The sequence below is a fragment of the Podarcis tiliguerta genome (assembly GCF_965153285.1).
Source record: "Podarcis tiliguerta genome assembly, chromosome: 14".
Taxonomy (NCBI): domain Eukaryota; kingdom Metazoa; phylum Chordata; class Lepidosauria; order Squamata; family Lacertidae; genus Podarcis; species Podarcis tiliguerta.
In genome coordinates, this window is record NC_139547.1 from 14,034,228 (window position 1) to 14,047,342 (window position 13,115).

The following is a 13,115-nucleotide window of genomic DNA, read 5'->3' on the forward strand; positions in this document are numbered from 1 at the left end:
CATGATCCCACTCGATCCCCTAATCCTGTCTCGCTCCGCGCCTAGTGCGCGACTCGGAGCAGGATGCACAGAGGCGGGAGCCAGCGGAGGAGGAGCCGAGAGATCCGCGTGGTGGCGGCGGCACTTCTGCTGTTTTTCGCAGCGGTGGTTCCTCAGGGAAAGCTACCTGTTGCGTCGGCTCAGCAGATCCGCGGGGATTCAGGTAAGGGATCAGGTGCTGATTGCAAAGCTGGCTATTTTCTTGACTCACCTTTAAAGTCCCGATTCCCACGCACGTTTTCCTAGGGAGCAGCAACGGGTCCCCTCTAGAGCTCAGCTTGGGACTTTTAAAAAACGTTCTGAGCAAGCTGCGATCCTGCTGCTACCCCACCACACCTTGAAATCGGCAGAAAAGCAAAGGATCAGGGCGCTTTGGGGCTGCAAGGTTCAGCTGAGCTTGGAGTTTCGGTGTAGGATTTTTGCATGCATCTGATCTATGCTATTATGCAACAGGTCTCCTCTAGAGCTCAGCTTGGGACTGATCCTGCTGCTACCCCCAACACCTAGCGGAGGAAAGCCTTTGAAATTGGCAGAAAAGCAAAGGATCAGGGCGCTTTGGGGCTGCAAGGTTCAGCTGAGCTTGGAGTTGCGATTCAGGATTTTTGCATGCATCATGATCTATGCTATTATCTCAGTTAAGGAAAGTAAAGTGCATCGAGGCGATTTGCCAGCGATTTGCAGAAGTGGGGTGGCTTGGAGGTTCCCAAACGAAATTGCTGGTGCAAAAGCGATGGGGTTTGGGAGGCAGAGCGGTTGCGAAAGGAAACTTTCTGCGCGCTGTGCTGGATGCAAAAAGCAGCCGCTGCTAGCAGATAAACGGCAATCACCTTTAAGACTTTTCAAACGCATGGCTCTTCCTAAATAATTTTGGGACGTGTAGTTTGCCCCTCACAAACAGCTACAGTTCCCAGCACTCTTTTAAACAAACTAGTTCCCAGGATTTTTTTTTGGGGGGGGGGTGAAGCAATGTGCTTAAATTTTTTGGTGAGCAGCGTCTCTTTCCAGCTGTACTGAATGCTTCAGCCTTCCCTTGTAAGCTTGACTCACCTTAAACGAGCACTTTTTAAAGAGCCCGTTTCATCCTCACTGTTGATTCTGTCCATATTTAAAACTGTTCAGTTCATCAAATATGAGGCCGGCTTGCTGCCAAATACAGACTACTACGTATTACTGATTCTGCTTAAGCAGCTGTGTGCTGCACATCCAAGCTTGTTGGATCTACTCTGAAGTAAAAAAAAGAAAGCAGCCCAACAGCTGCCAGCCAGAGCCAGTTGCATAAAGACACACACAGCCCAGCTGCAGTATCAGTTAAAGGAGCATTGTACAACTTAAATTAAGTTACAGCTTCGCCACAAAGTCTCCTGAGAACTGTAGAGTTGTTAGGAAACCTGTATTGTCCACACTGAACTGCAATTCCCAGTTACCTGTGATTGTCAAACTTTTGGTGTATAGATTTTGATTAGATATATAAATATAAATACATACAAAATGCAGTAAAAGTGATGTGACCAATTCAAATGCAGGCAGAAATAGAAAAAATAAAATAAAACGCTGCCTTGTATTCTCAGTTGTTTGCACGTTTTCCTCCCCATTGTATCTTTGTCAAACATCTCCTGGGAATTTTAGCTCTGTGATGGAGGATAAAAAGGTAAAGGGACGCCTGACCATTAGGTCCAGTCGCGGACGACTCTGGGGTTGCGGCGCTCATCTCGCTTTACTGGCTGAGGGAGCCGGCGTACAGCTTCTGGGTCATGTGGCCAGCATGACTAAGCTGCTTCTGGCGAACCAGAGCAGCACACGGAAATGCCATTTACCTTCCCACCTATTTATCTACTTGCAGTTTGACGTCCTTTCTAACTGCTTGGTGGGCAGGAGCAGGGACCGAGCAACGGGAGCTCACCCTTTTGCGGGGATTCGAACCGCCGACCTTCTGATCGGCAAGTCCTAGGCTCTGTGGTTTAACCCACAGCGCTACCCGTCCCCCCTGATGGGGGATAGGAGTCTTCTAACTCTCAGCACCCTTTAAGTACAGTTCCTGGGATTCTTTGGGGGAAACCATGGCTGTTGAAAGTGATACACCATGGCTCTAAAAGAATGGTGCAGATGAGGCCACAGATAGAATTGTACAAGAATGTAACCTCTGAGTGTGTTCTGAGCCTGAGGAACAATTTTCTGTTCTGAGCTGAGCTCACTGCCCTTTCAGACCACACCTAGTTAGCTTTCTTCATTTCAGCCTGCTTTGGGTGGGAAAAGCTATTTGGATTACTGAACGTGTGAAACGAGCCCTTTAAGGAAGGGTAGGTGAATATGTGGTTGGTGCTGTGAGCTCTGCCATGGGCCATTCACCCATGCAAGTTATCGTTTGAGGTTGCATTCATCAAATGATAGGCATTCAGGGTAAACTACCTGGGGACAAAGAGGGACGCGGGTGGCGCTGTGGGTTAAACCACAGAGCCTAGGGCTTGCCGATCAGAAGGTCAGCGGTTCGAATCCCTGCAACGGGGTGAGCTCCCATTGCTCAGTCCCTGCTCCTGCCAACCTAGCAGTTCGAAAGCACGTCGAAGTGCAAGTAGATAAATAGGTACCGCTCCAGCAGGAAGGTTAATGGCATTTCCATGCGCTGCTCTGGTTCACCAGAAGCGGCTTAGTCATGCTGGCCACATGACCCGGAAGCTGTACGCCGGCTCCCTCAGCCAATAAAGCGAGATGAGTGCCACAACCCCAGAGTCGGCCACGACTGGACCTAATGGTCAGGCGTCCCTTTACCTTTTACCTGGGGACAAACCACAGGAACAAGACTATAAGTGTGCAAGCAAAACCTCACAGTACAGAATCTGAGCACAAGGGGCATCCCCAGAAGGCTACCTGTTGTTGTTGTTGTTTTTTAAAAAAACATCGGCTTATGTGTCTAAAACCAAATACCAAGCTTGTACTATTTCCTGGTTTTTAGTAGCTTTTGTAAGAAACTGAAATGACTGCCTTGCTTTCTTAGCAGCTGGTTTTCAGCAGCAAGACAGCAAAAGTGTGCTGTGTGTCAAATTAAAACCACATAACCATTCTTTTCAGAAAATAAAACGCAGTGCATTGTCTCCCCGTCATCGGAATTCCCAGAAGGATTCTTTACGCAGCAGGAGCGCGAAGATGGAGGCATCATTATCTATTTCTTAATCATTCTTTATATGTTCCTGGCTGTGTCCATTGTGTGCGATTATTACTTCCTCCCTTCTCTAGAGATCATCAGCGACGGTAATTTTTTCCCCTTTTCTTGTGGTGTTGTCATCTTAAAAAGGACATATATATTTTCTACAAAAATAAAAGGCACTAAATCAAACTGGAGGTTACTGTCTCTTTTGTAGGTAAGAAGTGAGCTGGAAAATTGCTAGGCTTTTTTCCTTACCATTTCATTTTTTTTCAAGGAGTCAGAGCCTGGGTGGACAAAAGGCTTATGGAAAAAGAAGAGAGGTGGGGAAGGGTTCAGCACTCTATATCCTATTAGTATAGGAATTTAGGAATATAGAATGCTACTTAGCAAGTCAAGCTATTTGTCTAGTGCAGTATTACCAGTTCTGACTGGCAGCACCTCTCTGGGTTCATAGGTGGAGATCCTTTGCAGCAGCTGATGTTTTTCATACAGAAGGCCCCAGGTTCAGTCCCTGACACCTGCAGTGAAAAAATGTGTGTTTTATCACTGAGCTTAGGTCCCTTCTCGACAGAATAGGAATTCCCCACCCCAAGTGGGAATCGAACCCAGAACACACACAGAAGACAAGCTACCATTAAGAACATAGGGAAAGCCTGCTGGATCAGGCCAAAGGCAAATCTAGTCCAGCAGGTAGGGCCTTCTTGGTAGTGGCGCCCGCCCTGTGGAACACCCTCCCATCAGATGTCAAGGAAATAAGTAACTATCTGACTTTTAGAAGACATCTGAAGGCAGCCCTGTTTAGGGAAGTTTTTAATGTTTGGTTATTTATTCTGTTTTTAATCTGTTGGGAACCACCCAGAGTGGCTGGGGAAACCCAGCCAGATGGGTGGGGTTTTTAATAATGATAATCTTATTACTATTACTACTACTGTGGCCAATCGTTATACTAAGAGGCCTGTCTGCAATGCCTGTTCAAAATGCATTCTGCCTTCAGTATTTCAGCATAGCCTATGTTCTGCAGCATGAATCTGCTACTGTAATGTTCTGAATTATGCACAGCCCCCATTCATAGATATATTTCTTGTTTCTCTCCTCTCTGTCCCTTGTCTCTGTAGCCCTTGGCCTCTCTCAAGATGTTGCAGGAGCAACTTTCATGGCAGCGGGTAGCTCTGCACCTGAATTGGTCACAGCCTTCCTTGGTAAAGTGAAGCCAGCTTTAAACAGCACACAATTCCCTCCCTTGTGGAAGCAGAAATTAATTCTGTCAAAATGATGCTTTGCTTCTAGGGGTATTTGTCACAAAGGGGGACATTGGAGTCAGCACTATTCTTGGTTCTGCAATCTACAACCTCCTTGGTATCTGCGCAGCTTGCGGACTGTTATCTGGCATGGTATGTCCTAGCTTTTATGACGCTCTGAAGCTGTTTCCTCATGGTCCAGTGCCAAAGCTGGCTTAATTTGAGGTTACTTAAACTTAACAGGCTTGCAAAGCAGCATGTAATCAATTGGAAGAGAGTAAAAACCTTTGATACGCAACCCCACTTACTATTCTTCAGCAACTTTCAGAATGCTGAAAGTTTAACGTAGAGGTCCAAATGGGAAAGTTGTGCACAAAATGGGGATAAGATGGAACAAATAAAGATGTTTGGGTCTCACTGATTTACTTATGGGGTACTGAATTTTTAGGGCATTTCCAGATGAGCTACAGCTTCCAAAACTGGAGAGCCAGTGTGGTGTAGTGGTTAAGAGTGGTAGTCTCGTAATCTGGTGAACCAGGTTTGCGTCTCCGCTCCTCCACATGCAGCTGCTGGGTGACCTTGGGCCAGTCACACTTCTCTGAAGTCTCTCAGCCTCATTCACCTCACAGAGTGTTTGTTGTGGGGGAGGAAGGGAAAGGAGAATGTTAGCCGCTTTGAGACTCCTTAAAGGGAGTGAAAGGCGGGATATCAAATCCAAACTCTTCTTCTGAAAATGGTCCACTTCTCTCTCAAAGCAGAGGTATTGGTATTCTCCCCCGAAAAGTTAAACAGTTCATCCAGGTCACTCAGAAACCTGAAACATGCAGTTTGCTGCACTGATTACTAGAATATTTCTGAATCTCATGCCCCACATTTTTCCTGAGATACTTAACTCATTTTGGCACACAAACACACCATTTGACTGGTAATGCCCATCAACCAGCCAACTTGGGGGGTGAGATGGCGAAGGGACCTCGGCCCATAGGAGTTGGCTCCTATGTGTGGGATAGGTGGTTAAGGCTGAGCCTTCAACTGTATCCTTTTGCACTTGGGCTGAAACAGGTGCAACAAGGTACATCTTATGTTTGCAGAACACAAGCATCTTTTTACTTTCCTAAAAGTATGTCTCAATTCTATCTACAGGTTTCAAGGCTGTCTTGCTGGCCCTTGTTCAGAGACTGTTTGGCCTATGCAGTTAGCGCAGCAGCAGTTCTTGCAATGATAATAGACAACAAAGTTTACTGGTAAGTGCCCACGAATGGGCAGCAATCAGCCACGCAACCAGAGTTTCAGTTCTCTTTTTTTAGTGGATTCTCTGCATCAGCAGGCGCATGGGACCTTTTTGAGTTCCCTTTGAAACATGTGATTCTCTGTTGCCTCAAAAAATTACATGTAGTTAGCCTATGTGGAATTGTAGTTAGTTGGACAGCAGGCACAGGTGCCAATAACTGGCTATTAAATGCCTTGCAAGCCATTTAGACAGCGTACTTTTGCTTCCGGAGGGTGTTAGCAACAGTGCTGCTATTTGGGATTGATCGGTTGATCCATCAGTTGGAGCAAGAGTCAAGGATGCACCTTTTAGAGGTACAGTAATAGAAAAATGTTTTATTAAGGTTTTGTTCTCGTAAGCCATGTGGGGTGGGCAGTCCTAGTTCACACACGGTTATTTTATCTGTGTGCACAAGGTTTGGGATTCCATTCGTGGCATGATAACCTTGTTTAATCAGTACCGCCTTTAGTTTAACAAGTACAAGAAATAACACTGTAAATGGCCTAAAGTACTTCAATTTTCCTACCAGCAGGAAATGATAAGAACCAGTGTTAAAGTATTGGTAGAAAGACAGGCCTCGTTCCATGAGATAGGGGACTTGTTCATGTGACAATGGTTGCATGCATCTCAAGCTGTAAGAGCTGGTTAATTCATGAAGCTTTAGGCTGCTTATTACAGTGACAATTTGAATAAGCCTCAGATGCACTATACAGAGGGACGCGGGTGGCGCTGTGGGTTAAACCACAGAGCCTAGGACTTGCTGATCAGAAGGTCGGCAGTTCGAATCCCCACAACGGGGTGAGCTCCCGTTGCTCAGTCCCTGCTCCTGTCAACCTAGCAGTTTGAAAGCACATCCAAGTGCAAGTAGATAAATAGGTACCGCTCCAGCGGGAAGGTAAATGGCATTTCCGTGTGCTGCTCTGGTTTGCCAGAAGCGGCTTAGTCATGCTGGCCACATGACCTGGAAGCTGTACGCCCGCTCCCTCGGTATGTAAAGCGAGATGAGCGCCGCAACCCCAAAGTCGGCCACGACTGGACCTAATGGTCAGGGGTCCCTTTACCTTTACCTTACACTATACAGAAACCTGATTATATTTCTCCTCTTGATGTGAAATGTAGCTAGTTCTTAGTTTCTGGTAAATTGACCCTTAAAGAGAAATAATAGTTCTGGGGAAATGCTCCCCCCTAGGAGGATATATAGAGGAGCCACAGTTGAGTGGCACAAACATTTGAGTGACACATACTTTTGCACAAAAGTGGTTCCAGGTTTGACAACTGGCATCTGCAGGAAAAGCAGAGGAAGTCGCCTGTCTGAAGTCCCCTGGAGAGCTGCTGCCAGCCAAAGTAGACAATGCTGAACTAGATGGACCAACCACCTGACACATTAAAGAGCAGGTTCTCTCTTGCTTTGCAAATCGAATCTTCCCCTCTTGGGGAAAAACAACACCGAAACTGTTAATTCATCACTTTGGAATAGGCATGCATACTCAAACTTGAATTATTTTTAATTAAGGTTGTTCTGTAACCAAACATGAAGCGTATCGAATACAAAAACACACTATGAAACTTGCAATTTTATTTATTAATACTTTGTTCTAGGTATGAATCTGCTTCTCTCCTCTTAATATACGGAGTCTACATTTTGGTGCTCTGCTTTGACATTAAAATCAATCAGTACATCATGAAGAAGTTTAGTCGTTGCTGTACCTGTTTCACAGTGACTGCAGAAGAGACTGAACAGCAACCACTGATGGGCTGGAAGGAAGAGTCAGGGCCTCTTCTTCGTCGGCAGTCAAGAGCAGACAGCGGAATTTTCCATGATGAGTCAGATTACGCTCAACTTTCATCAAGTTTACATGGGCCTGATACTATTTCTGAAGGTATTCCTGCAATCTTTGCCAACAGCTATTTTAGAAAAAGCTGGCACTAGTGTAAATGGCTTCAGAAATTCTAGTGAGAAAATAAATCATTAGCCGCTCTGGTCACTCTCAAGTTTTCCTGAAAATACCAAAAGTAAGGCTGTGCCATGTGAATGTAACTTACAAGTCTGGTGGCTGAAATGCTTTAAATTATATAATGGCTTAAACAAGACTATCTTGAACAGGGTCATATTCCTCTGGCAACACACATACACAGCAATCAGTGATCCTTGGTTGCCTGCTATCTAAATTTTGCTTCCTGTTACTCAGTCTGTTAGTTTTAGTTAAACTTTAAGAGGCCTAAACCTGTACAGTGGTACCTCTGGATGCGAACGGAATCCGTTCCGGAGCTTCGTTCGCATCCTGAAGCGAACGCAATCCGCGACTGCGCGTGTCACGATTTGCCGCTTCCGCGCATGCGTGTGACGTCATTTTGAGCATCTGCGCATGCGCGAGCGGCAAATCCCGGAAGTAACGCGCTCCGTTACTTCCGGGTCGCCGCAGAGCATAACCTGAAAACACTCAACCTGAAGCACATTTAACCTGCGGTATGACTGTACAGCATAAACCTAGCTGAGAGTCCTGCATTGCAGGGGTTGGTCTAGATGATCCTTAAGGTCCCTTCCAACTCTACAATTCTGTGATTCTGTACATTGTCAGAAAATGACAGGATTTGTGTAGTTATTCGTGGTACTTTACCATGTAATGATTACGGGATAAAGTTTTTTGGAGGACAGCGAGTAATATGTAATGTAGGTCTATCCAAATGGCTAAATAAGACAGAAGTTCATATCAGGAAAATTATGGAGCTCTCAAAAGCTGAAGTTTATAAAGACCAAGATCTCATTTCTTAAATGGTTTGCCACCTTGACAGATTCACAAAGCGTGTTCACCATGCCTGAAGCAGATCTGAAAAGAGTTCTGTGGGTGCTGTCCCTTCCAGTTATTGCTCTGCTCTATTTGACAACACCTGACTGCCGAAGACAGTTTTGGAAGAACTGGTTCATGCTTACATTCTTCATGTCAGCAGTGTGGATTTCGGCATTTACATACGTTCTTGTATGGATGGTAACAATAGTGGGTATGTATTGAATCCAGCAGTACAAGCCCTCCCTTGCATAATAAGTCAATTTGGCAGCAGTGTTTTAAAACAAGAATCCCGATTTTGGTGGTGCTTAAGATAAAAGTTGGTATGCATAGGATTTCAGACTGCACCTCTTTAACAGTTAATGCCTACATTAGGTCGATGTACAAATATGAATTTACTGGAGTTAAACCACAGGCTTAGCCAGCTTGAATCAGCAGTGTTTTAGGAAGTAAAAGCTAAGCCTAGCATTCTTTTTATTATTAAAAACATAGATTATAAGTCCAACTACCTAAAAAAAATCAAGAGTGCGCAGCCAACTAATGTAGGTAAGCTGCACAAAAAATGGAATATTTCTGGCAGTTAACCTTAGGACACTATTCATCCTTCTAGCCCAGTACTGTCTCCTCTGGCAGCAGCTCTTAAAGAGCTTCCACATCACCTGCTACCCAGTCCCTTAAACTGCCAGGGATTGAATCTGAGAACTGCTAGATGGAAAGCATCTGGGTTTTCCACTGAAACTATAGCCAGCCCCCCAGATGATCAGATTAACCTGCTTTAATATACCAAAATGGAGTCTTCCCAGGAATGAGCTAAAAAAAACCCACCAGCAGCATTATACTAAACCTTTCCTATATTCTGTCTGCCACTGTTCCATTGATATAGTGGGGGGGGGGGGGACACATGGCAGTCATGTGTTGGGCAGTACACCTAGATTCATCCTCTGTGCAGCAAAATTACAAAGTTGTAATTTATTTTCAGGCACTGGCAATGACGTTAAACTAGAGCCAACAATAGCAGCTTAGAAATTTGGATTCCAAACTATTACAGTGCCCTTTCATCCATTTCAGGAACTAAAGGCTTGAAGTTACTTTCCCAGCTGAACTTTCACAGCAAAGCCATTTGGAAGTTTTTGAGTCAAGATTATCAGCAGACTTAATTTCCTCCCCTGCCCCCAGCCTGGAATTCATGTGTTTCTTTCAAGAGCAGATGATTAAGAAGGGTTAGTGGTTCATATGACTTCAAGAGCTCATGTGATAAAGATGCCAAAGGAAAAGAAGGGATTATACCAGTTGTAACAACTCCAAGAGACCTGCAATTAGAAGAGTAAGCTGTTCCATATTTGAAGGGAAACTTGACGCAGGCATGTTGATTAGTAGCAATATTTTCAGAACTAGAAATCTCTTAATGGTGACTTTTAAATGACAGAATAGCATAGCTTCTTTCAGCGTATACCACCAAAATGTAGTATGTTAAATCTGTTCATACTGACCTAGAAACGTGGTAGTTGAAACACTAGTAAGAGCCCCCCCCACACACACAATTCCATTCTTTGTCCATTAACAGAAAACTAAAGTGTTCCTTCCTTTTGAACTTGCTTGCTACAGGGGAAACTTTGCACATTCCAGATACTGTAATGGGTCTTACATTACTAGCAGCAGGAACAAGCATACCAGATACAGTTGCAAGTGTACTGGTGGCTAGGAAAGGTGAGTGGTTTTTCATACCCATAGCATTATGATGCAATTTGCAGCAAGTGAAAAGGGGAGCGGTTCATGTGGCCAGTGTGACAAGCTGCATCTGGCGAGCCAGCGCAGCACACGGAACGCCGTTTACCTTCCCGCTGGTAAGCGGTCCCTATTTATCTACTTGCACCCGGGGGTGCTTTCGAACTGCTAGGTTGGCAGGCGCTGGGACCGAGCGACGGGAGCGCACCCCGCCGCGGGGATTCGAACCGCCGACCTTTCGATCGGCAAGTCCTAGGCGCTGAGGTTTTACCCACAGCGCCACCCACGTCCCACCAGCCAACAGAATACACTAATGCTATACTGGCATGAAGAACCAGCAAACTTTTAGCACAAAAAATGGGAATGAATTGTTACTTTTCCAAGTAGTACCAGGGTGTCTAGGGTTAAAGGAGAACTACGGGGAGCTTGGATGGCTCCAGCAAAACAAATTCTTAGCAGCCAACCTGAAATAGTCCAGGCATCTTAAAGCTAGCAATTTCTGCAATCATGGTACTGATCAACGTTAAAATGCGGTATATTGCAGCAAAGAGCTTCCTTAAGAGTGATACACGTAAATGTGTTTTATCTTGCAGGAAGAGGCGATATGGCGATGTCGAACATTGTAGGATCCAATGTATTTGATTTGTTGTGTTTGGGATTGCCGTGGTTTATAAGGACAGCCTTTGTAGACACGTCAGCTCCTGCAGAAGTGAACAGCAGTGGTTTGACTTACACTGCCATTTCTCTTGTGTGTTCCATTGCTTTTATTTTTCTGGCTGTTCACTTGAATGGCTGGAAGCTAGACAAAAAATTGGGGGCAGTCTGTCTAGTGATGTACTTGGCATTTGTAATATTATCAATCCTGTATGAACTTGGAGCCATAGGAAACAATCCTATCAGTACCTGCGGAGACTAGTTTGGCTAGGGTTGGGTTTTGTTTTTTTTTACAATGTAATCAAGGATAAGAAATAAACATACATAAAATATTGAAAGCACTAGTTTCTTCATTTAGTCAAATAAAAAACTCCAGCATTCCTTTTGAGCTCTAAAACTTATTTACAGAAATTCCACATCATGACATAAGAACCACTTAAAAGCTCAAGGCTATCAAGAATTAATGAGAGCATGTCATTTCAGAGAAAGGAGTAGCAGTGACTATAAATGCATGTAAAACAAACAGGGAAAGGGGGGAGTAAAAAAAGGGAAGACACATTCTTTACATTACAATTGTAACATAGGGAAATATGACACAAAACAAGTTCCACTATACAGTCTTTGTTAAACAGAGGAAATGGCTTGTTTTATTAAAAACAGTAGAACCATTCATTTAAACTGAATGACTAGAGACACTTAGCATGATTTTGGAGAGGTATTAAAACAGCCACAGCTCCCAGACTTCAAGAGAAGGTGTGGGTGTTCATACCACTGAACAAGTCAGGAAAGTTCTCTTTCAAAAACCAAAATGTAGTAAGAGTCAGTTAATGAACTCACAGTATATTAAACACTATACTGTTAAAGGCTGGTGGGTTTTAAAAGTTTTGTTTTTCCAACTTAAGTAAAGCATACAATGTTACTAAAAACGACTCACTAGGAGGAGACAAGGAGAGAAAAGCTAAACTGACAAAAAGGAATGTTCCCCAACATTTAATTATAAATTATGCAACGCGATCCAAACGTACGTCAATTTCTCTGCCACTGATTTTTATGCCGTTCATTATCCTACAGGCCTTTTCCGCCGATTCTGGTGAATCAAATCTGACAGTTCCACAGCCTTTTGATTTCCCACTCTCCATTTTTATTTCTGCAAACATTACATGACCTGGATAAACAAAGTTAAAAAGTTCAATTTAGTCTATGATGCACTGCTGGTGTTAGAAATCCGTCGCCACAAGCAACTTAAAAAATTCTGAATTGCAATGTAATAAAAGCCAGCTCATGTCACAGGTCTCCTATCGTAACGCTACCCATGCAAACAAGAGAAGCCGTCTAGCAGCCTCCGTTTTGCCACACTGAGCTTATAAACTCGACACCCCCTCAAATGCCACTGCATTCCAATTATCTGCCAACCTATCCTTCCTCCTCTACATTAGTTATATTTTCTTCCAACAGGTTTGGCAACATCTGTTCTCCTCCCAAATTTCCTGTATTCCATACTTCTCTTCCTCTCGCCACCCGCCCCCTCAATGAAAACTGAATTGGTAAGGAAGAGGGCACATTTCTAAGAACTTTGTCGGTAACGAAAGGTTGAGAGATTGTTGATTTTCAGTATTTTAACATTTAAAACATCTAGATGAACCCAGGCAATTGGGGGCAACAGGCAGCTGATCTAAAACACTGGACAGGTTTTTTAAATTGACCCTAAACTGTGCAATTCTACATTCAGACTCTGTTTATATAGTTTATAGTAGCTAAGGAAACCCAGCCAGATGGGTGGGGTATAAATAATAAAATTATTATTATGGTGATGATGATGATGAATCCCTTAAATATAATTTAGTAATTTCAACACTCCTTGCAGCATTTTCAGGTGGTTTAGCAGTCACTACTTATTATGGGACAGAACTAGTCTGTGGTTCCATTTTATTAAAAAAAAGTATAGAAAAGCCTCAATTTCTTAAGCCACAAATACAACAGAGAGCAGAAGGGGGGAATCTTGCTTTTTGATGTTTTAAGGCATGGAAGGGAACACTCTGGCCCTCCAGATACTGAGGGGTTTCAGCTCTCATCAGCTCCAGCCACCATAAATGACCGAGATGGTTAACAGAGAACTTCATATCTGCAGGTTCTCCACCCATGTTTCAAAAGGAAGGCAAGAAAAATACTTATGCTGGTACATTAAGCTAACATGAAATGCTGAGAATAAGATTAAGTGCACATTTTAAAAACTATACATTTTTGAAAATTCAAAAGCACGA

The 13,115-nt window shown here is 43.8% G+C and overlaps 2 protein-coding genes across 2 annotated transcripts in view; one reads left to right on the plus strand and one right to left on the minus strand.

Moving 5' to 3' along the window:
* On the plus strand, positions 1-11,192 carry SLC24A5 (solute carrier family 24 member 5). The gene is made up of 9 exons (XM_083412116.1): positions 1-202; positions 3,106-3,285; positions 4,297-4,380; positions 4,469-4,572; positions 5,563-5,663; positions 7,289-7,569; positions 8,483-8,689; positions 10,081-10,182; positions 10,794-11,192. Exons 1-9 carry the CDS (start codon positions 64-66, stop codon positions 11,114-11,116), a joined length of 1,521 nt encoding a protein of 506 aa, XP_083268242.1. The 5' UTR covers positions 1-63; the 3' UTR covers positions 11,117-11,192.
* Positions 11,187-13,115, minus strand: part of MYEF2 (myelin expression factor 2) — a 21,473-nt gene continuing 19,544 nt past the window's right edge. The window contains exon 17 of the mRNA XM_083412369.1: positions 11,187-12,019. Within this exon, the coding sequence (XP_083268495.1) occupies positions 11,856-12,019 (164 nt within the window). The 3' untranslated portion in view covers positions 11,187-11,855. The remainder of the gene's footprint in view (positions 12,020-13,115) is intronic.